The sequence below is a fragment of the Jaculus jaculus genome, unplaced genomic scaffold (assembly GCF_020740685.1).
Source record: "Jaculus jaculus isolate mJacJac1 unplaced genomic scaffold, mJacJac1.mat.Y.cur u25, whole genome shotgun sequence".
Taxonomy (NCBI): domain Eukaryota; kingdom Metazoa; phylum Chordata; class Mammalia; order Rodentia; family Dipodidae; genus Jaculus; species Jaculus jaculus.
Window position 1 is genome coordinate 2,144,134 of NW_025423515.1, and position 24,643 is coordinate 2,168,776.

Sequence of the window (24,643 nt, forward strand, 5' to 3'; positions counted from 1 at the left end):
TCTATGATGAGCAGTAAGCACTGAATTGTAGATGAAGGCTTTTTCACATTCAGTACATTCATATGGCTTCTCACCTGTGACTTCTCTGATGCTTAATGAGATGTGACTTGCAGGGGAAGGCTTTCCCACATTCAGTACATTCATATGGCTTCTCACCTGTGTGGATTCTCTGATGAGTAATAAGCTTTGAATTGGAGATGAAGGCTTTTCCACATTCAGTACATTCATATGGCTTCTCACATGTGTGACTTCTCTGATGCTGAGTAAGATATGACTTGCAGGTGAAGGCTTTCCCACATTCAGTACATGCATATGGCTTCTCATGTGTGTGACATTTCTGATGCTTTGTAAGATATGACTTGCAGATGAAGGATTTCCCACATTCAGTACATTCATATGGCTTCTCACCTGTGTGGATTCTCTGATGGGTAGTGAGCTTTGAATTGGAGATGAAGGCGTTCCCACATTCAGTACATTCATATGGCTTCTCACGTGTGTGACATCTCTGATGCTTAATAAGATATGACTTCCAGATGAAGGCTTTCCCACATTCAGTACATTCATATGGCTTCTCACCTGTGTGGATTTTCTGATGAGAAATGAGGTTTGAATTGTAGATGAAGGCTTTTCCACATTCAGTACATTCATATGGCTTCTCACCCGTGTGGATTCTCTGATGAGTAGTGAGCTTTGAATTAGAGATGAAGGCTTTTCCACATTCAGCACATTCATATGGCTTCTCATTTATGTGTATTCTCTGATGAGTAGTGAGCTTTGAATTGGAGATGAAGGCTTTTCCACATTCAGTACATTCATATGGCTTCTCACCTGTGTGACTTCTCTGATGCTTAATAAGATGTGACTTGCAGGTGAAGGCTTTCCCACATTCAGTACATTCATATGGCTTCTCACCTGTGTGGATTTTCTGATGAGTAATGAGCTTTGAATTGTAGATGAAGGCTTTTCCACATTCAGTACATTCATATGGCTTCTCACCCGTGTGGATTCTCTGATGCTTAATAAGATGTGACTTGCAGGTGAAGGCTTTCCCACATTCAGTACATTCATATGGCTTCTCACCTGTGTGGATTTTCTGATGGGTAATGAGTTTTGAATTGTAGATGAAGGCTTTTCCACATTCAGTACATTCATATGGCTTCTCACCCGTGTGGATTCTCTGATGCTTAATAAAGTGTGACTTGCAGGTGAAGGCTTTTCCACATTCAGTACATTTATATGGCCTCTCATGTGTGTGATATCTCCAATGCTTAATAAGATATGACTTGCAGATGAAGGCTTTTCCACATTCAGCACATTCATATGGCTTCTCACCTGTGTGGATTCTCTGATGAGTAATGAGCTTTGAATTGGAGATGAAGGCTTTCCCACATTCAGCACATTCATATGGCTTCTCACCCGTGTGGATTCTCTGATGAGTAGTGAGCTTTGAATTGGAGATGAAGGCTTTTCCACATTCAGCACATTCATATGGCTTCTCACCTGTGTGGATTCTCTGATGAGTAGTGAGCTTTGAATTGGAGGTGAAGGCTTTCCCACATTCAGTACATTCATATAGCTTCTCACGTGTGTGACATCTCTGATGCTTAATAAGATATGACTTCCAGATGAAGGCTTTTCCACATTCAGCACATTCATATGGCTTCTCACTTGTGTGGATTCTCTGATGAGTAGTGAGCTTTGAATTGGAGATGAAGGCTTTTCCACATTCAGTACATTCATATGGCTTCTCACCTGTGAAGGCTTTCCCATATTCAGTACATTCATATGGCTTCTCACCTGTGTGACATCTCCAATGCTTAATAACATATGACTTGCAGATGAAGGATTTCCCACATTCAATACATTCATATGGCTTTTCACCTGTATGGATTCTCTGATGAGTAGTGAGCTTTGAATTGGAGATGAAGGCTTTTCCACATTCAGTACATTCATATGGCTTCTCACCCGTGTGGATTCTCTGATGCTTAATAAGATGTGACTTGCAGGTGAAGGCTTTCCCACATTCAGTACATTCATATGGCTTCTCACCTGTGTGGATTTTCTGATGAGTAATGAGCTTTGAATTGTAGATGAAGGCTTTCCCACATTCAGTACATTCATATGGCTTCTCACCTGTGTGTCTTCTCTGATGCTTAATAAAGTGTGACTTGCAGGTGAAGGCTTTTCCACATTCAGTACATTTATATGGCCTCTCACGTGTGTGACATCTCCAATGCTTAATAAGATATGACTTGCAGATGAAGGCTTTTCCACATTCAGCACATTCATATGGCTTCTCACCTGTGTGGATTTTCTGATGAGTAGTAAGCTTTGAATTGGAGATGAAGGCTTTTCCACATTCAGTACATTCATATGGCTTCTCACCTGTGTGGATTCTCTGATGAGTAATGAGCTTTGAATTGGAGATGAAGGCTTTCCCACATTCAGCACATTCATATGGCTTCTCACCCGTGTGGATTCTCTGATGAGTAGTGAGCTTTGAATTGGAGATGAAGGCTTTTCCACATTCAGCACATTCATATGGCTTCTCACCTGTGTGGATTCTCTGATGAGTAGTGAGCTGTGAATTGGAGATTAAGGCTTTTCCACATTCAGTACATTCATATGGCTTCTCACCTGTGTGAGTTCTCTGATTCCTTATAAGATCTGACTTAAAGATGAAGCATTTTCTACATTCAATACATTTATATGATTTCTTACCTGTGTGACTTCTGTGATGAGTAGTGAGCTGTGACTTGCAGATGAAGCCTTTGCCACATTCAATACATTCATATGGCTTCTCTCCTGTGTGAGTTATCTGATAATTTGTGAGTTGTGCCGTGGAGATGAAAGTGTTCCCATATTCAATACACTCCTTTGGCTTTTCACCTGTTTGTGTTTGAGGATGGACAGTGAGATGTGACTGGGAGATGTAAGCTTTTACACATTCTTACATTCATAAGGTTTCTCACTTTTATGAATTCTCTGATGCTTATTAGGATCTAAGTTCACAATGGAGGCATTCCAACATGCATTACATCATATGGCTTATTGAGAGTGAATTGGACATGAAAGCTTTCCTACTTTTGCTACATTTGTATGACTTATAACCTGTGTTAGTTTGATAATGCATACTGGAATATGACTGGGTGAAGTTAGCTTTTCCACATACATTAGTCATGTTTCCTTACCTGTTTGAGTTCTCTGATGATTACTGAGGTGTGACTTGGAGACAAAAGTTGTCCTACAATCATACACCTTTTCACCTGTGTTTGGTCCTTGATAACAAGTCTGATGTAACCTCTGGTAAACAGTATTCTGGCTCCATTTAAAATCATCAGTCTCTGTCCAGTGCATTTTCTGCTGAGTTTTTAATTCTGAGAAATAAAAACAAACTTAATACATTCAAAATATTAAACAAAAAATTGACTCACAAGGGCTTCCTAGTATTTGGTAGAGTATTATAATTTACAGAAAGACATCTCACAATTATATGACTGCTACTTTTCAATTAACTTCTTTGCTATTTTCTATGGAGAGTTTCTTGACATGGGGCATGCCTTACACAACAAAGTGCAAACTCACCAAATGTTTTCCTATTTAGCAGAATTTATTTATTTATTTATTTATTTGAGAGCGACAGACACAGAAAGACAGATAGAGGGAGAGAGAGAATGGGCGCGCCAGGGCTTCCAGCCTCTGCAAACGAATTCCAGATGCGTGCACCCCCTTGTGCATCTGGCTAACGTGGGACCTGGGGAACCGAGCCTCGAACCAGGGTCCTTAGGCTTCACAGGCAAGCACTTAACCACTAAGCCATCTCTGCAGCCCCTATTTAGCAGAATTTATAAGAGACGTCTAAGTTGACATGACTTTGTTGGTTGTTTGTTTGTCTTGCCTCCTCAATAAGTTCTGGTCTAATGTTTTTGAAGACATCAATTCTCTAAGATTAGGTTTATTTAATAATTTAATTTTCAGTGAAATAACTGATTGGATGTGAAGAAAAGTTTTTATTTTCCACTGGCAGTTAGTTGCCTAAGTGTTTACACATCATTTTAGCACATGTTGACTGAATGTTTTTCACTACAGATAGTTGGTTTATTTACAAAGACCAGTGCCAAATTCTACAATAACATGGGGCATGTTTTGTTTTTATTTCTAATCTCTCCCCTACCACCTTTCTCCATGTTACATATTCATGATAGGTTTTTATTTTCTTTCTGTGTTTATATGTGAATGTCTGTCTGTGAATTTGGAAATGTGTGTTACCAAATGCATGCTTTCTGATAATAAGTCAAGCTTGGGTGTCAGTCATTGCCTTTAATTTGTGTAACAGTGCCTCCTTGTGTAAAATGCTGTGTATGCAATAATTATGCACTGTGAGATTTGAGGGATTCTCAGTATTCTGGTTTCTTCTGGGCATCTGAACTCATGATTATGCAAAAAGCATATTAACACACTGAGTGAGCTCCCCAGCCACTATTTCATTTCATAATGACTGTGGACATGATTGTTTTAGATTTTTTTAAATCCTATTATCTAATAATAATAACCAATGAACATCATTTTCAATCATTGTTATGAATGAAGGATAAAAGGAGAAGGAAGATGACACAGAAAAAAATTCTGCATGAGAAGGAAGAAAACTAAACCACATGAGGATATGAAAGCAAAATAATAGTAATTAAATTAAAAATGAAAATTAAAATATGAATATTAAAAGCATCACAATATGAGTAAAATGAAAACAAAGCTATTAATGCAGAAAAATAGTTAAAATAAGCAGAAAAGAACAAATTGGAGAACAGCTGTATTCTTTCTACAAGTGGTTGTTGGCAGAAGTAATGGTTCATCTGTAGACTGAAATACTCATTCTTTGCTCATTGTTGATGTTGGTGGTATATATGCATGGATGGATGGACCCATAAGTAAGGTCAATTGCAGGTATGCAGGCAAATAAAATTGTATTTTCATATGAAAAGCCACTAGAAAACCTTGAGATTCACATAACAGGCACAGTCTTAAATTTATTCCACACACAGACAAAAATACAAGGCCTCTCAATTGTCTATCAGACAGTAAAAAACCAGAAACAAGGAAACTTAGTTCAATTCAGGGATTTAAGTACCCAAGCAAGAATCAGGAACATGTGGTAAGGAGCAGGATCCATCCATATAATTGACCTGGTTTTATAATTTTCAGTCATTTTACAACTAAACATGTGACATTATAATGAATCTCTAAAGGCCAAATGACATAATTAATATAGGCTTGACATTCCCTATACTTTGAACATCAATAAGGAGTATGGTTGACTCTTCACCATGAAGGGTGAGAACATCAAAACTTCCCTCCTTTGGTTCTCTAATGTAAAACTTGATCAGCAATTCTCCATTTGGTCCTGTCTGATTGAATATTTCTTCTTGTATTCATCTCCCATGCATAAATGTTTAATGTGTAAGACTCTCTGCATTACCCATGCTTTCAGGTTTCAAAATTTTCAAAAGGTTAATTCTAGCACTTCTCTCATGTGAGTCTGTTGTTACAGAGTGAGTGATAGTCATACTGATCTTAATCTCTAGAATTAACACCTTCAAGAGACACATATTTCTAATAACCCTACAGATACCACTCTTGACACAAGAACTCTTTCTATTGTCTATCTGATGTTGTACGTGTGGATTTACATCTTATTTTCATCTAGAATATGAAAATGGACTATTTCTTACTTTTGTTTGAAATGTCATTTAGATCTTCTTTCTTCAATGTCCCAAATCCACATTTATAAATCCCTGACACACTTTCTGTATTTCACAAATTTTGAACCAACATTGTCATGCACATTTCACAGATGTGTTCTAATTTCCTATCATGGAATCTCTGATGCTGTCTTTTTTCAGTTACTTCTAACTTTCACAGGTAGTAGTAAACACAATTATGTTAAATACTTTCTTTGTGTCAACATTGTAAGCAAAACCACCCTTATAGAATTGTATACTTGAATAAATATTTTTCTTCTTTAAGGTGTTTCTTCTAAGGATTTTGTCACAGCAGTGAAAGTGACTAATAGCATTATTATACTGAAACATACAGAAAATGGTCATTTAACAACATAGTACAATATCTAACACACATTTTCCCAGACCACCTAAACAGGGAGTTAAATTTTGGAATTCATAAGAAAGCAGTTTTCAATATCAGAAAAACAAGAAATTTCTCCATGTCGTAAAAGGTGTGTGATTCACAGTAACAATACTTATCACAATTCCTGGTAAGTTCTCATCTCACTGACCTATGTTAAACATTATGCATTTACTTGCCTGGAAGCCTCTGAATTGAGCCTTCTAATACTCTCCATGGTGCAAAACCATGCTCCAACTTGAAGATCAAATCTGGTTTGGACATACAGTTCCCTGTCAGTAGGAAATAATGTACAAATTGTGTCAATATGTTATATTAGATGGACTTCTGTAAGATAAAAGCTACATTTCTACACCTGATCTCTTTTAGGTGAACTGCAAAGTTAGCTGAGAGAAAATTTATACTTCCAGGGTTCATTAACTGGAATATTTGCCTGAAATGACTGAAAATATTTCCCTCACATGACTTGCATGTATAATACAATGATTTCTTTCTTTTTTCTTTTTCTTTTTTTTTTTTTCATTTACAAAGTATGGACTCATTCTGGCCCAGGTTGGTCAAGAACAGATACTGTAGCCTAAGACTGGCCTCATAATCGTGGAGGTCTTTCTAACTCTGCCTTGGACATTTTGGGACAAAAGTCTTAAACACTGATTAAAAAAAAACACACACACACAACATTAAATATATAGAGCATACTGGAAGGGGAACATAATGAAACTAGAAAGACAACAAATGACATTAATGAGAAGTGGAAATAAGAGAAAGTAGTCATAAAAAGAAGAAAGGAATACTGTGGGAAAAGAGCTCAATTAAAGAACATAATAAAAAAAAAAGAAAGAAAAAAGTAAAATAGGGCTGAGAAGATGCCTTAGTGGTTAAGGCACTTGTCTTCAAAGATAAAAAAAAGTAGGTTCAATTCCGCAGTACCCACACAAGCTAGATGTCCAAGGTAATGCATGCAGCTGGAGTTTGTTGGCAGTGGCTGAAAGCCTTGCCACACTGATTCTGTCTATCTGCCTTATCCTGTCTCTCAACCTCTGTAATAAATAAAGATTTTAAAAAACACAGAAAAGAGGATAAAGAACTAAATTTTTAAAGCTGAGCCAAAAATTGCATTACTATTTAAAAATACCATAGGAAAGTGAAGAAATCTCAAGGAATATTAGGAAAGAATGGACTTGGGATTTATAAGAATTAACCTTAAGTAAGTGAATGTACAAAATAACTATGTTCTAGAGTAAAACAAATGAAATACAAATAATTTGAAGAGGGCCACCAAGTAAAGCACATGAATGCCCTTATACACATACACATATATGCAAATAAATTTAAAGAAACATAAAAATTTCCACAAATCAACAGAGGACTATAATGTAACCAGTAATGTTATATATAACAGAAGGCCTAAATGTATTTATCCATCACTCTTCAAGTCTACACTTTTCCAGGATGTATGAACTGCTATGTTCAATTCAAAGCATAAAGAAAAAAAATAAAACCTTATCCTAAGATATATGATCAGTGCAATAAACAAAGTCCATACAAATCACAAGGGAAACTAGAAAAATGTCCTTGTCTGGAGGTCAAATGGACATATATATTTTAACAAAAGACTAAGGAGAAATTGATCCAGGTATGGTGGCACACTCCTTTGCCACAAACAATTGGGAACCTGAAGTAGGAAAATCACTAAGATTTTGAGGACATAAGTGGTGAGAGATTGAACTCCAGGATAACCTAGGGTAGAGTGAGATCCAGTTTCCAAATAAAAAGGGAACATTAACAATGGTGGTATGAAGATAACTGTAGGGTACTATGTGAAGTAATAGATATTTCCGCTTTGATGAATTGACTGTCATCATCTTAAATCAAAGCAGCTCTACTGACTTACAAGTGATTTTCAACACACTCATAACAAGGGAATCAAGAATGCTGTAACACTTACATAAGTCTATGGTAATGGAAAAAGACAATAAACACTCAACAACCAGTAATAAATGCTATAACTTCTCACTTGATATTCCAATTGGTATTGAGTAAGTAAGCAATAAAAACAGGTTAGGGTTTGCATTTTATTTTTGCAGTAAAAATATGTATCATAGAAGAATTTGCTTTCTAAGTAACCCAATAAGCTCACTCAGAAAGGGGAATTCATAATTTCTACTTTGGATTATCACATGCCTCTATAATTGTGATTTCAGTTCCCCCCACCAAAATTCATGGGATATAAATGAAATATGACCAACACAGAAACAAAAATCCTGCATGTTCTCATCATACTTCCAACTCCAAGTTTACATAATAGAGGTAGAAAATACAACAAGTAATTACAATGTGGTAAATGAGTAGAAGGAAAGGGATAGAATGAGCATAGTTAGAGTTAACTGGGTGCATTTGGAAGAAATAATTTCTTATGTTGTATAGCACAGAAGAAAGTTAGCATGCTTCTACAACAATTACATTAGTATTTCAAAATAGCTACTAGAATTTGAGTGTTCCCCATACAACTAATGCCTGATCTGACAGACTCTTGTCATTATACGTGTGTACTATAAATCCACTTTGTTCTACATAATATGTTCCATTAAGTATGTCAGTTTAAGAGTAAAATATCAAAACAATACTAAACATTAATAATAATAACTATACTTATCAACCAAAAAGAAAGGAATTGCTACTCAGAAATGCACAGGAGTTTAGCTCACCCAAGAACACCAGGCTGCTGTAGTTCTCCAGCATCACATCTCTGTAGAGGTTCTGCTGAACACCATCCAGGTGCTGCCACTCTTGCCAGGTGAAGTCCACAGTGACGTCTTCAAATGACACTATTTGCTATAATGAGATATTTCTCTTCAACCCAAGATACAAAATAGGGTCTAGTAAACTGGACTTCATGCTTCTATGTGTATCTTGGTAGGGACTTCTTCAATAAGCATAAAGTTTATATGCTGTATTATGGAAGAAAAGACTCAAGACTAATACCATTCCTGAATATTGCTGTAGTGATGAAAGAAGATAAGTTTTTGTTGTTGTGGTTGTTGTTGTTTGTTTGTTTTGTATTTTTGAGTTAGGGTTTCATTGTAGCCCAGGCCAACCTGAAATTCACTATGTAATCTCAGGGCTGCCTCGAAGTCACAGCAATCCTCCTTCCTCAGCCTCACAAGTGCTGGGATTAAAAGTTTGTGCCACCATGCCTGTAAGATTAATTTTTTAATGAAAATACAATGAAATGGAAAGGCACATATTAGAGCTTGTAAACTGAAAGGATTCTGTGCAAACAATAACCAAATATTAATTCAAAATCAAACATATTATAAACAATAAGTTAAAGGTGCTTGCAACCAATGTACCAAGTTGCACCAGTCAACTTCACTGCAGTTTTTGTTGGGAATCCATACTAGCACATTTCACTGTGTATGCCTAGTGGCATAGTTGCCATTCAACTCCAATCCAATGAACACACAAAATCTGAAACATCTTGGCTCATATATATAAGTAGTGTTAATATAGTAGGACTTTTTCTGTTCTCTTGAAACATGATGGTTTACCAACAGACAAATGGTATTTAAAGCCTATTTCTTTCATAGCAAGTAATTTATATGTTAAAATGGAGTTTAAGCAGAAGTACTTTAGAGATAGATATTATTGTACCCAGAACTAATGCATTGTCATTAGAAAAATTCAGGACCAGGGTAGGTTGTCTTCCACTATTATCTATAAAATCCACAGTTGTCAGAGAATACTTCAAGCATTGCCAAGATGTTTAGTTATCCTTTAGAACCAGGTGGTAAGAATCTATTGTTAAAGACTCTACATGTGTGAGATGCAGGACTCTGGGTAATCGAGTTACAGCAAAGATGGAATCCTCCTCCCAGTTAGCTGACTATCAATATACTAGGAAAAGCAAAGTAACCTGTAGGGAGAGAAAAGTAATCAATAGTGCTACCCTGTAGTGACCATGCAAGTTTTGTTGATGGTCAATCAGGTCAAATGTATCAATTGATTCAATAGTGCTATGTCCATTATGGGGGAGACAAAATATTCTCTCATTAGACTTGAAGCCTTCTCCATAAGAGGGAATTTCTGACTGGTACTGAATATTTAATCAAGAGCCCCTAGCTGGGGAGTTGTTTCTGTTTCTGTTGCTTTCACATTGCTGGCAAAAAAAAAAACAAAAACAAAACAAAAAAAAAAAAAAAAAACAGCCCACCAAGAGCAGTTTTTGGGGAAAAGCAGGTTTATTTGGCTTACAAACCAGCAGAGGATGGACATCACCTGCTGGACAACATCAGATGCAAAATAATGACAGGAGAGTCTGCTAAACACTGGCAAGGGGAAGGTGGCTATAACAATACAGTGCCTCCAGGAGGCTTCAATTGTCAAATTGCCAGCAGCTGGGGACACAAGCATTCAGAACACCTGTTTATAGGAGACACTTGAATCATACCACCACCGCAGGCCATAATTACTTCTCTTGAATTGTTAATTTGATATATTATTCTTACCAACCTGCTCTCTAAATGGCTTCTTTTTCATATGGCGGTTACCACTGGGTAGATTCACGAAACAACAAATTGCTGGTAATTGGCAGTGGAATGTTCAGTACTAAATGAGACATAGGTAGCACATACTTCAAGGCTCAGAAACCATTGTGGAAGAGGTGGATGAAAACTGTGAGAGCTGGGCATGGTGGTAGATGCCTTTAGTCCCCAAACTAGGGAGGCATCAGTTTGAGGGCATGCTGAGAATACATAGTGAATTTCAGGCTAGCTGGGACTAGAGTGAGACACTACATCTAAAATCCAAAAAATAAGGAATAGTACTTGCCAAAATTCTAGACAAAAATTGTTCTTGACATTAATAACCTCATAATGGCTGATGCTAACTGCACAAAACATGCAAAATAAGTGGGAAATAAATGACATTAAAATAGAGAGACTAATTGGAAAGAAGAAGGGAATCAATGTAGATTGGATTTTGGAGGAAGAAAATAGAGGGTGGTGGGAGAGGATTTTTATCATGGCACACTGGATATATTTGGGGCAGTTACAAATAAAGAAGTTTTTAAAAGGTAGTATTTCCCCATTATTACTCAGCATTTAAATGTGAAACTGTTATATAGCTCTATAAAGTGGTTAGATGATGAAATTCATCTCCTAGTTTACAATACTGTAAAATCAATGGGAACTCAGATAACTCTCGGTCATATATAGTAGGCAATCTTTTGAACAACAATCTCAATAAACTCCTGTGAAGTATTTTAAATGGGCAATCCACATTTTTCAACCTAGAATCTCTGAACAGTTAGTAACTCCAACTCTGACGTGTGTAACCAGTGATGAAGTTCATGCGTTCCAGTCCTGTCTATAGCTGTGCTGCTCACAGTCTGGTGAACACTATCTCAAAGCCTCAATTTCCCTCGCTAATTTTCTTTCAATCCTGGGATACCAATAAAATCCTGTGGTTTCTAATGCAACTAATTGTTTATCTATGCCAAGGCCCCAATGGCCTACATTTAGGGCTCCACATTACTTAGGGGCCATGTCAAAAAAATGCAGCAAATTCAATGATGATTTCATCCCTGTAGTTGATATGCTTCATAGTACAGGATGGGCTATGAAATTTATAAATTTGTTGGGAATAAAGATGTATTTGAACAGCAAGACACTCCTTAAGTATTCAGGCACCCTGACTTTTAAGACACAGCATTCTTTCTGATGTCACAATACAGAACAGCTGGCTCATTCCCAATGTTGGTTTCTCAAGCAATTTTCAAGCAACTGCAGCTCAATAGGACCTCTCTCTAAGATGAAATGGTTATTTGTTTCTGTGCTACCTCCTTCTCCTCACAGCTGTCTATTTCTAAATACAGCTCTGCACAAGTTCTTAAGAAACAGAGAAAGTTCAGTAAGACTTTCACATGAATTTCTTCTACTCCAGCCCACAGAAAAGTCTAAATTCTTATCATGAACCAAACCTCAGAGTCCATAGATCTTATTGCATTCAGATCTCTGAACTCTGACCACAATAGTCCATCAAACTATGTTGATAACACTGCACGGCTTCTTTGGGGCCAATGTTACAAATTCCTTCTGCAAATCATTTCCAAAAGACCCAAAGCCACACAGTCATGTTTCCTACACAACAACTTGCCGGCACCTGTGGGTCCCTGGATCATCCAGGCAACTGTGGAGAGCAGGGTCCTGAGAATGGCCATAAGCAACCATCTCAGAGAAAATTTTGTTTTCAATAATCCTCTGTATAAGTTCATGTTGGCCTAGAGCATAAACTCAGTAATTACGTCTATAATATCAGGAAACAAATGGCATTGTTTATGTAAAAATGCATTTCACCATAGGCTTTATATAAACGTGACCTTTTTCTTTCTTCTTTGCCTGCTGCTTCATGGTGTTGGTGCCTGGGTGGGGGTGGGTGATTGCCGGGTTTAAAGGTTGTTTGCAAATGTGTAGGGGTGTTCATTCCAGCACATAGGGAGGGAGTCAGTGATCTACATAGTGGCAGGAAGAGAATCACAGGGGAATGGGATATGTGAAGGCTTCTGGCTGATAAGGAGTTTCTTAGGCAACTGGCCAAAAGTCACAGGACTATGAACAAAGCCTAAGTTCAGGTGTGCTGGGCTTGGAGAGGAAATGGTCTCCTGTTGCCCAGTGGTCCTTAGCCATGCCTGGCAACTCAGTCCCATCACCTGAAGGCTCTAGCCTGTGCCTGGCAGTGTCCAACAGGCACCAAGTATGCGTTGTAGTGACCTTCTCAATACTTGGATCAAGCATCAGACTAAAAGCAGATTGTGGCAAGAAAGGGTTGATTTTAACTGACAGTATTGAAGGGAAGCTTCTTGATAGTTGGAAAAAGATAGACCAGCAGAGGCTGGATGTCATCTTCTTGTAAGCCTCTGGTAGACAACATCACCAGGAGGTTGAGGCAAGTTTCTCAAGTTGGAACTGTCTATTAGAGCCCTAAGTCCAATACTAACAACACACCTCCTCCAGCAATTATCCACCACCAATATTTTAATGACCTAGGAACAAATCTTGCAAATGTGATGTTAATTGTAGTTACCTTCTAATGAAAACTTAAACTTAACCAAACCATAATGCCAAAAAATGGCATATCTTTTTTGTCCTGAGTCCATCATATTTATATATATATATTCTCCAAAGTATATTGTTATGAGTATTGGAGGCACTTACTGGGTCACAAATTGGGAGATCAACACTCAAATGAAGGTGGTTTGTCAAGGCAAACTTTACTTCTGCACAGAACAATATGTAAAAAATCTGGTATAAGCAAACATATCAAGCTGGATGACCACCTATCTTTTAACCACAAATGAAAAGGAGCCCTGGGGAATCATTTCATTTGTTGATGCTTAGCCTTACAATCTATACCAGATTGGTTAACGTGAAATATTTTATTTTCTTTGAATGAGAAAGAAAGAAGCAGATATATAGAGGACGGACTGACTAGGGCCTGCAGCCACTGCCTTGTGCATCTGGATTACATGGGTAATGGGAAATTGAATCTGCGTCCTTAAGCTAGAAATGTTTGGAGTTGTATGCGAGTTGCAATAAAATTCAGTAGCAGAGGCCATTTAGTTAGAAAGAGGATATAAAAGAGGGAGGAGAGGAGGACTTAAGGGGATGATATCGTACATATGTAAGTAGAAGAACAGCTTCATGTCAAGGGAAGTAATTGAGTAAATGAAAGGTGGGGGAGTTAATCAAAACCTTAAAGGGTATGAATAAGTAATATGGAAATGGCACATCCAGAAGCCATAGTGTTACTAGAAAAATTTCAGTGTCAGGAAAGAGATACTGACCAGTGAGTTGTTAGCCAAGGAGGAAACTCATGCCCCACCCCCCCAAAAAAAATTTTACAGGCCATTGCCAAAGATATTAGTTTCCCACCACTAATTTATGGTGAGATCTTATTGCTGAAGATGCCACATGCTTGGGCTGCAAAGTCACTGAGATATCCTGTTGGAGCTGAGCTGAAATCCTCCTCCATGTAGACCAGTTGACATAAAGCTATAAAAAGCTATCCTGCATGCATCTCCATGGGAAACAAGAAGTCACCAGTGGAAGTAAACTACAGTGGACAATCCAAGATTTACATTTGGCTAGGCAGGTCAAATGAGCAAACAGTGCAATAGTGGCATTCTGTTAAGGGGGTAAACAATCATTTTCTACTGGGACTGGAGGCCTGCTTCATTGGAGGGAGCATGCCTGATATTGAGAACCTATGACAGGGAAAGTCATGAAGTCTGGGAGGGTAACACCTGCTGGAGTCTGAATAAATATATATACTATGCCCACCAAACTTCCTAGTAAACTCTTCTCTTAATGTTTAGACCTTTATATTAATGCTACTCTAACTTTTTTGAATATTTTCTTTTTATTTATTTATTATATAGAGAGAAAGAGATAGAAGGGGCATGCCAGGTTATCTAGCCACTGCAAATGAACTCCAGATGCATGTGCCACCTTGTCTATCTGGATTATGTGGAATGTGGAGAATTAAACCTGGATCCTTAGGCTTTGCAGGCAAGTGCCTTAACTGCTAAGCCACTTCTCCTCCTATTTTCACTTTTGGTGAGAGAAACTTCTCTTTCCAGATGGCAGTGACATCTAGGATAACTTAAACAGTACAGAGGAGTGCTCAACACTTAAATATCTCACTTGCAACTTTCAGTGATCAAGGTCCATTGTGGAAAAGAGTAGCAGAAAGAATATAAGAGCCAAAGCAAGGGTAGCATCCCTTACAATGCACCCTTTCAAAATGGCCTAAATATCCATGACTTCACAGTGCCTGACATTACCTACAAAAGACCATCATAATGGGAAAAGATGATGATATTAAAATAAAAGAGATAAAAAATAGCTTCCGGTTAAGATGGCGGCGTAGGTACCATGCCAAAGCAGCCTGGGGGGAAAAAAGACCAAAAAAACTCAGCAAAATAAACACTTTTACTAAAAAGTGAGGTGTATAGGAAATTGAAGCAGCAGCGGAGAAGTAGGAGAGATCCAGAGCATCCAGATCCTGCACAGGCCGGCAAAAGCAGCCCCGGCAGCTCCGCCAACTGTGGCGGCGGGGGGGCACACCAAAAAGCTGCCGGGCTTGGCTCCAGCCCCAGGAAAAGCCAGGTGCGGGAGTTCCCCCTCACACCGGCACTCTCCACAACTCAGGAAACGTGAAGGGAGAGCGGCAGTGAGCAGTGTAGGAGACTGTGAGGTAGAAGAACACGTGGAACATCGAGAGAACCAGAGCAGCTGTGGCTCCCTCCCCTCGCCCACCGCCTGTGCCCAGCTCTGGTGAACAGATCAGCAGTCCGGGACCCGGCCACGCCAACTTGAGCCAACAGTGGGACCCAAGCAGGAGCAGAGTTCGGCAGCAACATCAGCAGCTCCAGAACTGGTACCAGCGGCCCCAGCAGCAGCAGACCCAGGAGCAGCTACAACAGCAGACCCAGCAGCATCAGCTTCAGCAACAGCAGTGGCTCCAGAAGTGGAAGCTACAGCAGCAGCAGCACCAGAGGCAACAGCAGCAGTGGGCCCAGCAGCAGCAGCTTGAGCTGCTGACAGACCCAGCAGAGGCAGCTTTCGCAGCAGCAGTTCCAGCAGTGGAGGTGCTGATCTGCAGGGCCACAGTTGCCAGGCTTGGTTTGCCCAACGGGAAAAGCCAGTGCTCAGCTCCAGAAATAAGAACAGCAGCCCAACGACCCAGGCAGCAACTTGACTGAGACCAAACTCATCCAAGGTAACTGGGTTTGCACCAGGGAAGGGTCTCATGTGGTCACAAGCTGACTGGGATCCCTCAACAGACCAGAAATCTTAACCTCTATGTTGATAGAGGATCTGGTTGTTATAATAACTACTCTTGCATACATACTTGGGGGTGCTCTTGACTGAATGGGTACAGTGTTTAGTTAACTTTTACAATCTACCGGTGTTTTATTCCACTCAGCCTACTTGAATACCCCCATAGCAGGGAAACTCAACCCCTAGGAGCACCTTTGTAGATACTCTCAGAGTCTTAAGAGCCACATCTAACACCTTAAGCTCCTTCCCTGAAAATATATGACATCAAATCAATTGATATAGCTAAGAATACCCAGCTAGCTAGAAAATCCAAGCATTAACTTAATCCAAGATGCAGAAATATATATATTATAGCACAAGAAACACTAAAAAGCAAGACGATATAAATCCACCTGAAAGTATTAATGCAGCAGAAATGACCTCCAGTGAGAACTAGTTAAAGGAAATGCCTGAAAAGGATTTCAAAAGAATGATTGTAAATATGTTCAAAGAAGTCAGAGAACAAATCAAAGGAGTTAAAGAGGAACTTAAAGAGGAAATCAAAGGAATCAAAGAAGATGCAGGACACCAATTTCATGAAATAAAGAAGGCAATACAAGACATAAATAAGGAAATAGAAACAATAAAGAAAAACCAGTCAGAATTACTAGCAATGAAGAACACAGTTAATGAAATGAAAAACTCTGTAGAAAATCTCACCAGTAGAATGGATGAAGGAGAGGACAGAATATCTAAGCTAGAAGACCAGGTGGCAGATCTAATACAGGCCAACAAAGAGAAAGACAAACTTATAGAAAAGTATGAGTGGGAATTTCAAGATATTCGGGACACTATGAAAAGATCAAATATTAGAATTCAGGGCATAGTAGAAGGAGAAGAATTTCACTCAAAAGGCATAGTAGGTGTCTTCAACAAAATCATGGAAGAAAATTTCCCCCAAATTGGGAAAGAGGTGCCAATACAAATACAGGAAGCCTTTAGAACCCCAGCCAGACAAAACCTGGAAAGAACCTCTCCTCGCCATTTTATATTCAAACTTCCAAACACACACACCAAAGACAAAATATTGAAAGCAGTTATAGAGAAAAATCAAGTTACCTACAAAAGTAAGCCCATCAGGATTACAGCAGATTATTCAACACAAACTTTTAAAGCCAGAAGGGCTTGGGGTGATATATTCCAAGTTCTGAAAGATAACAACTGTCAACCAAAGTTACTTTATCCTGCAAAGTTATCCATTCAAATAGATGGAGAAATAAGGACATTCCATGACAAAAGCAGGTTAAAGGAGTATTTGAAGACAAAACCAGCTCTACAGAAAATACTTGATAGAATCCTCCATGCTGAAGAAAAGGAAAAGCACACATATAAGGAACCTAGAAAAAACAATCAATACTCAAATACTAGTTAACAGAAGAGAGCACATGTAGAACCAGAACCACAAAAAAAAAAAAAAAAAAAAAAGGCAAACATAAATACACAACTTTCAATAATATCTCTTAATATCAATGGCCTCAATGCCCCAACTAAAAGACATAGGTTTGCAGACTGGGTTAAAAAGCAGGATCCTACAATTTGTTGTCTCCAAGAAACTCACCTTTCTACAAAGGATAGACATTATCTTAGGGTGAAAGGTTGGAAGACGGTGTTTCAAGCAAATGGGCCTAGGAAAAAAGCAGGGGTTGCTATCCTAATATCGGACAGGGTAGACTTTAGTCCAACGTTAGTCAAGAGAGATAAGGAAGGTCACTTTATATTGATTAAGGGCACACTCCAACAGGAGGACATTACAATCCTAAACATATATGCACCTAACATGGGGACTCCCAAATTCGTCAAACAAACACTATTAGAACTAAGGTCACAGATAACACCAAACACAGTGGTGGTGGGTGACTTTAACACCCCACTCTCATCAATTGACAGGTCATACCGGGAAAAAATAAACAGAGAGGCATCTGGACTAAATGAGGTCATAGAAGGAATGGACTTAACAGATATATACAGGACATTTCATCCAAAGGCTGCAGAATATACATTCTTTTCAGCAGCACATGGAACATTCTCTAAAATGGACCATATATTAGGACACAAAGCAAATCTTAACAAATTCAGGAAAATTGAAATAATTCCTTGCATTCTATCTGACCACAACGGAATTAAACTACAAATCAGTAGCAAGAAAGGCTATAGAGCATACACAAAATCATGGAAACTAAACAATACACTACTAAATGATGAATGGGGCAATGAAGAAATCAAGAAGGAAAAAAAAAAATTTATAGAGTCAAATGATAATGGGAACACAACATACCAAAATCTCTGGGACACAATGAAGGCAGTTCTAAGAGGTAAATTTATAGCCTTAAGTGCCTATATTAAGAAATTAGAAAGGTTGCAAGGAAACGACCTAATGCTTCGCCTTAAAGACTTGGAGAAAGAAGAACAAGGCAAACAAAAATCAGTAGACGGGAAGAAATAATAAAGATTAGGGCAAAAATTAATGAAATAGAAACAAAAAGAACAATCCAAAGAATTAATGAAACAAAGAGTTGGTTCTTTGAAAGGATAAACAAGATTGATAAACCCTTAGCAAATCTGACCAAAAGAAAGAGAGAAGAGACACAAATTAATAAAATCAGAGATGAACAAGGTAACATCACAACAGATTCCAGAGAAATTCAAAAAATCATAGGGACATACTATAAAAGCATATACTCCACAAAGTATGAAAATCTGAAAGAAATGGATGATTTCCTTGATCTATATGACCTACCGAAATTAAATCAAAATGAGAATAATCACCTAAATAGACCTATAACAGACATGGAGATCCGAACAGTTATCAATAATCTCCCAACTAAAAAAAGCCCAGGCCCGGATGGATTCATTGCTGAATTTTACCAGACTTTTAAGGAAGAGCTAACACCATTGCTTCTTAAGCTTTTCCAGGAAATAGAAAAAGAAGGAATTCTACCAAACTCCTTCTATGAGGCCAGCATCACCCTGATACCAAAACCAGGCAAAGATACAACAGAAAAAGAAAATTACAGACCAATCTCCCTCATGAACATAGATGCAAAAATTCTCAACAAAATATTGGCAAACAGAATACAAGAGTATATCAAAAAGATCATTCACCCTGAGCAAGTAGGCTTTATCCCAGAGATGCAGGGATGGTTCAACATACGCAAATCTATAAATGTAATACATTACATAAACGGGTTGAAGGACAAAAATCACATGATCATCTCACTAGATGCAGAGAAAGCATTTGACAAAATCCAACATCCCTTCATGATAAAAGTCCTACAGAGACTGGGAATAGAAGGAACATATCTCAATATAATAAAGGCTATTTATGACAAGCCTACAGCCAACATATTACTAAATGGGGAAAAACTGGAAGCTTTTCCACTAAAATCAGGAACAAGACAAGGGTGTCCACTGTCCCCACTTTTATTTAATATAGTTTTGGAAGTCATAGCCATAGCAATAAGGCAAGAGACACACATCAAAGGGATACAAATTGGAAAGGAAGAAATCAAGTTATCATTATTTGCAGATGACATGATTCTATACATAAAGGACCCTAAAGACTCTACTAGGCAACTGTTAGAGCTGATCAAAACCTACAGCCATGTAGCAGGATACAAAATAAATACACAGAAATCAGTAGCCTTCATATTTGCTAACAACAAACACACAGAGGATGAAATCAGAGAATCATTCCCGTTCACAACTACATCAAAAAAAAAAAAAAAAATACCTTGGAATAAACCTAAACAAGGAAGTAAAGAATCTCTACAATGAGAACTTTAAACCACTCAAGGGAGAAACTGCAGAAGATACTAGAAATTGGAGAAACATCCCTTGTTCCTGGATTGGAAGAATCAATATTGTGAAAATGGCAATCTTACCTGAAGCAATCTACACATTTAATGCAATCCCTATCAAAATTCCAAAGGCTTTCTTCATGGAAATAGAAAAAACAATCCAAAAATTCATTTGGAATCACAAAAAACCTCAAATATCTAAAATAATACTGAGCAACCAAAATGAGGCTGGTGGTATCACCATACCTGATTTTAACCTATACTACAGAGCCATAGTAACAAAAACAGCATGGTACTGGCACAAAAACAGACATGTAGATCAGTGGAACAGAATAGAGGACCCAGATATAAGCCCAAGTAGCTATAGCCACCTGATATTGGATAAAAATGCAAAAAATACGCATTGGAGAAGAGAAAGCCTCTTCAGCAAATGGTGTTTTGAAAACTGGATATATATCTGCAGAAGGGTGAAAATAGATTCTTCTCTCTCACCATGCACAAGAATTAAGTCCAAATGGATTAAAGACCTTAACATCAGACCTGAAACTCTGAAACTCCTGGAGGAAAAAGTAGGGGAAACCCTTCAACATATTGGTCTTGGCAAAGACTTTCTGAATACAACCCCAATTGCTCAGGCAATAAAACCACAGATTTATCCCTGGGACCTCATGAAATTACAAAGATTTTGCTTTGCAAAGGACACAGTGAAAAAAGCAAAGAGGCAACCTACAGAATGGGAAAAAATCTTCACCAGCTATATATCTGATAGAGGATTAATATCTAGGATATACAAAGAGCTCAAAAAGTTAAATAATAAGGAATCAAACAAGCCAATCAAAAAATGGGCTATGGAGCTAAATAGAGAGTTCTCAAAGGAAGAAATACGAATGGCATATAAGCATCTCAAAAAATGTTCTGCATCACTAGTCATCAGGGAAATGCAGATTAAAACTACATTGAGATTCCATTTTACTCCTGTCAGATTGGCCACCATCATGAAAACAAATGATCATAAATGTTGGCAGGGATGTGGAAAAAAAGGAACCCTTCTACACTGCTGGTGGGAATGCAATCTGGTCCAGCCATTGTGGAAAACAGTGTGGAGGTTCCTAAAACAGCTAAAGATTCATCTACCATATGACCCAGTTATAACACTCCTAGGCATATATCCAAAGGACTCATCTCATTTCCTTACAAGTACATGCTCAACCATATTTATTGCTGCTCAATTTGTAATAGCTGGGAAATGCAACCAGCTTAGATGTCCCTCAACAGATGAGTGGATAATGAAGATGTGGCACATTTATACAATGGAGTTCTACTCAGCGGTAAAGAAAAATGAAGTTATGAAATTTGCAGAAAAATGGATGGATCTGGAAAGGATTATACTAAGTGAGGTAACCCAGGCCCAGAAAGCCAAGGGCCGCATGTTCTCTCTCATATGTGGATCCTAGCTACAGATGATTGGGCTTCTGCGTGAGAAGGAAAATACTTAGTAGCAGAGGCCAGTAAGGTAAAAAGGAGACATAAAGGGTAGAGAAAGGAAGGGAAGAGGATACTTAATAGGTTGATATTGTATATATGTAATTACAATGATTGTAATGGGGAGGTAATATGATGGAGAATGGAATTTCAAATGGGAAAGTGTGGGGGTGGGGAGGGAGGGAATTACCATGGGATATATTTTATAATCATGGAAAATGTTAATAAAAATTAAAATAAAATAAAATAAAATAAATTTTAAAAAATTTAAAAACAAATAAAAGAGAGATTAATTGAGAGAGGGAGGGGATATGATGAAAAGTAAGGTTGCAAAGGGGAAAGTGGAGTGGAGGTAATTATCATGGTTTATTTTCTATAATTATGACAGTTGTCAATAAATAAACAAAAATGAAAGACATGAAAGTAATTTTTTAAAAGAGTTATCCATATTGATGCCTGCATAAAGAGCTGGCTCTGTTACTGCCCAAGTTCTCATTTAGACCTAGAAACCCTGACTGCTTCTTGTCTTGCCTTCCCACTGAGAGCAAAACAGCAAAGGACCTGGGAACAAGAGGTGGTAAAACAGGTTCATAGACATTTGTGTTGCCTCCTGTTTGCAGCATCTAGGAACATGGTATATACAAAACACTTCTGGGTGTTAGTGTGGAGATACACTTTGGGGTGGGGGGCTTGCATATTTGCATGAATACTTATAAATGTAATTTCTGGATCACAAACTATGTTCATGTTTCAATGAACTGTAAATTTTTCCAAACTGGCTTCATGATTTTGCACTCCCCCCCCCAATATATTGGAAGTTAGACTACGACACATCCATGAAAGTCTTTAATGTCAATCTTTTACATTTTAACTGTGCTAGTGACTAGACAGCAGTGTTTCTATGTATTTGTCTAAAAACAAATAATGTTTTAATTTTTTATTTACAACATCCATAAATATAAGCAATAGACCATCAGCATAATCCAACCCAATACTCTCCTTTTTCCCCTTCCAAATATCCTGTCCACTGAGTTCCTTTTTTTCAAATAGTCTCTCTTCTTGTTTGATGCTATGATTTTCCCACTCCTATTATGCTGGTGACAGATAATATTTTTACATGCTTACTGTTGTTGGTGCATCTACTTTGTTTTTCACTTTTATTTAAAAACAAGGTCTTGCTATATAGCCCAGACTACCCTTGAATATGCTACTCTATTCCTTGGACTCTTGAATGTTGGGATTATTATTATGTGTATATTTACTTTGATGATGTGGTTTTGAAGATTATTTGCCTATGATTAAAACTGAGATTTTAAAAAAGAGAAATATAAAAATTAAAAATAGTTAAGAAGCTGACAGAAAAATGTGTTGATCTGGAAATTTTCATATAAAATGATGTAACTCAGACTCAAAGAACTAAAACTGCATATGCTTGCCCATATATGGATCCTAGCTTTTATTCTTTGTACCTGTGTACATATGTGGATGTTCGTGGTATTTGTATACGCCAGAAAATTAGAATGGGGACCATGAGTGGTTAAAAAGGGATTATGAGAAATTTTCAAAACCTACAGTGGGTAAAACTGCTAATGTACCCATAGCACACAAGGTAAAAGGACCAAACGGTACTGTCACTGCACTGTGAACCACCACATGCTTGTAGAGAAAGACAGCTATACTCAAGAAGCCTCATGATGAAGGGCCAGGGAGATGGATCAGTAAAAGGCACATGTTTACAAAGTTTACTGGCCAACACTCAAATCTTCATCCTGAAACAAAAAGTGGCACAGGTGTCTGGGTTTCTATTTCCATTGTAGTGGCAAAAAAACCAGGTGTGCCTACTCAACCCCCCCCCACACACACACAACTTTTACTTAAATGAATACCGTTGATGAAACAAAAACATCTGAAAAAATTAGAGATTAATCTCAAAAAATATGAAATATATATAAATTAAAATCACACATGAATGTAAAGGGCAATATGAATATATTTTTCTTTCCTTTTTGGTGAGGATTGAACCCAGAGTTCACACATGCCCAGAAAGCTCTCTATTATAGATCTACACTCCCAGCTTAGAAATGGAGTTCATAGATGCTGCAATGCATGAACTAAAAAGCTGAAGTATCCACAAGAAATTATGAGGTAAACAAAGAGGGAGGAATAAATATTTAAAATACTAGTAAAAATACTTACAAGAATTTGAGTGAATGTGCATACCTATAGAAAAGAACTTAGTGGGCTGAGGCAGGAAGACAAGTTTGAGGTTACATGATAAGACCAGGTGTGAAAGAAGGGGTCGGGGTGAGTACCTGATGTTGGATCCTTAGAACCCAAGGAAAAGCCAGATGATGTAGGTAGTGTCTGTAATCGCAGTGTGGCTATACAAAATGTGAGGCGTGCACAACAGAATCTCTCAAATGCTTACAGGCCAGCTAACTGGACAGTCACAGAGGGGAAAGGAGATCCTGCCTCTAACAAGATGGAAAGTGAAGAACCACACCTCGGGTAGTCCTCTGATCTCCACATCTGTGCTGACACGCACACACTGAGAGAGAGAGACAGAGACAGAGAGAGAGAGAGAGAGAGAACATTTCAAAGAAATTACCAATGAAGCATAACCACAGTCAAAGTTACAGAAAATCTCATCCACATAACCATTAGGAATGTATTCTCAAGAAATAATAGGCAAGATCTGTAGGGCTTTAGGGTGAACAGGTTATAGCAAACCTCCAGTGTGAGGGCTCAGGGGTACAGCAGGGAATCCACTGATTCACACAACCTCGAGTAGCCCACCAGTCCCCCAGGCCCCTCAAACAGCTGCCCACTGTAGACGAGGTTTGCTCCTGCATTATCTGCAGGCTCAAAGGATCTGGGCCAGGCACCTCTCTCATTTCCCTATGCCAACCAGCTCTCATTCTTACCTCCCTCCCATTGCTGTCCTCTCTTTCCCCTCTACCGAGAATGCCATACCACCCCCCAGCCCCGCCTCAAACTTGCCAATGGACCTGTGTCACTGGGGCTGTACGATTGGGGCTGTGTCACAGGGTCCACACCACCAGGGCCACAACAGTTGGTTTCTGTCACTGGGTCTGCAATATTGAGTCCATGTCACGGGGTTCATGCCACCGAGTCACTGCCATCAGGTCCAGGACCACATCACCAGGTCCATGTCACCTGGTCCACAACACCAGGTCCACACTGGGCCCACACTGTTCCATCCTTCCACTCCATCCGCCTCGAGTCAGCACCATCCTGCCCTACTGCCAGCTACCTGCCTCCAAGACCACACAGTCACCAGTATCCTCTCCCTGCCCCACCATCAGGTCTCCAGGTCCCCAC

The 24,643-nt window shown here is 38.5% G+C and overlaps 1 protein-coding gene across 1 annotated transcript; it reads right to left on the bottom strand.

The window, feature by feature from the left end:
* Window positions 1-24,535, bottom strand: LOC123457498 (zinc finger protein 420-like). Its single transcript, XM_045141381.1, has 5 exons — window positions 24,479-24,535; window positions 8,850-8,976; window positions 6,321-6,413; window positions 3,192-3,377; window positions 1-2,889 (listed from the first exon to the last, which is right to left on the bottom strand). The coding sequence occupies exons 1-5, from the start codon at window positions 24,533-24,535 to the stop codon at window positions 71-73; spliced, it is 3,282 nt and encodes a 1,093-aa protein (XP_044997316.1). The 3' UTR covers window positions 1-70.
* Between the last annotated feature and the right edge of the window lie 108 nt (window positions 24,536-24,643).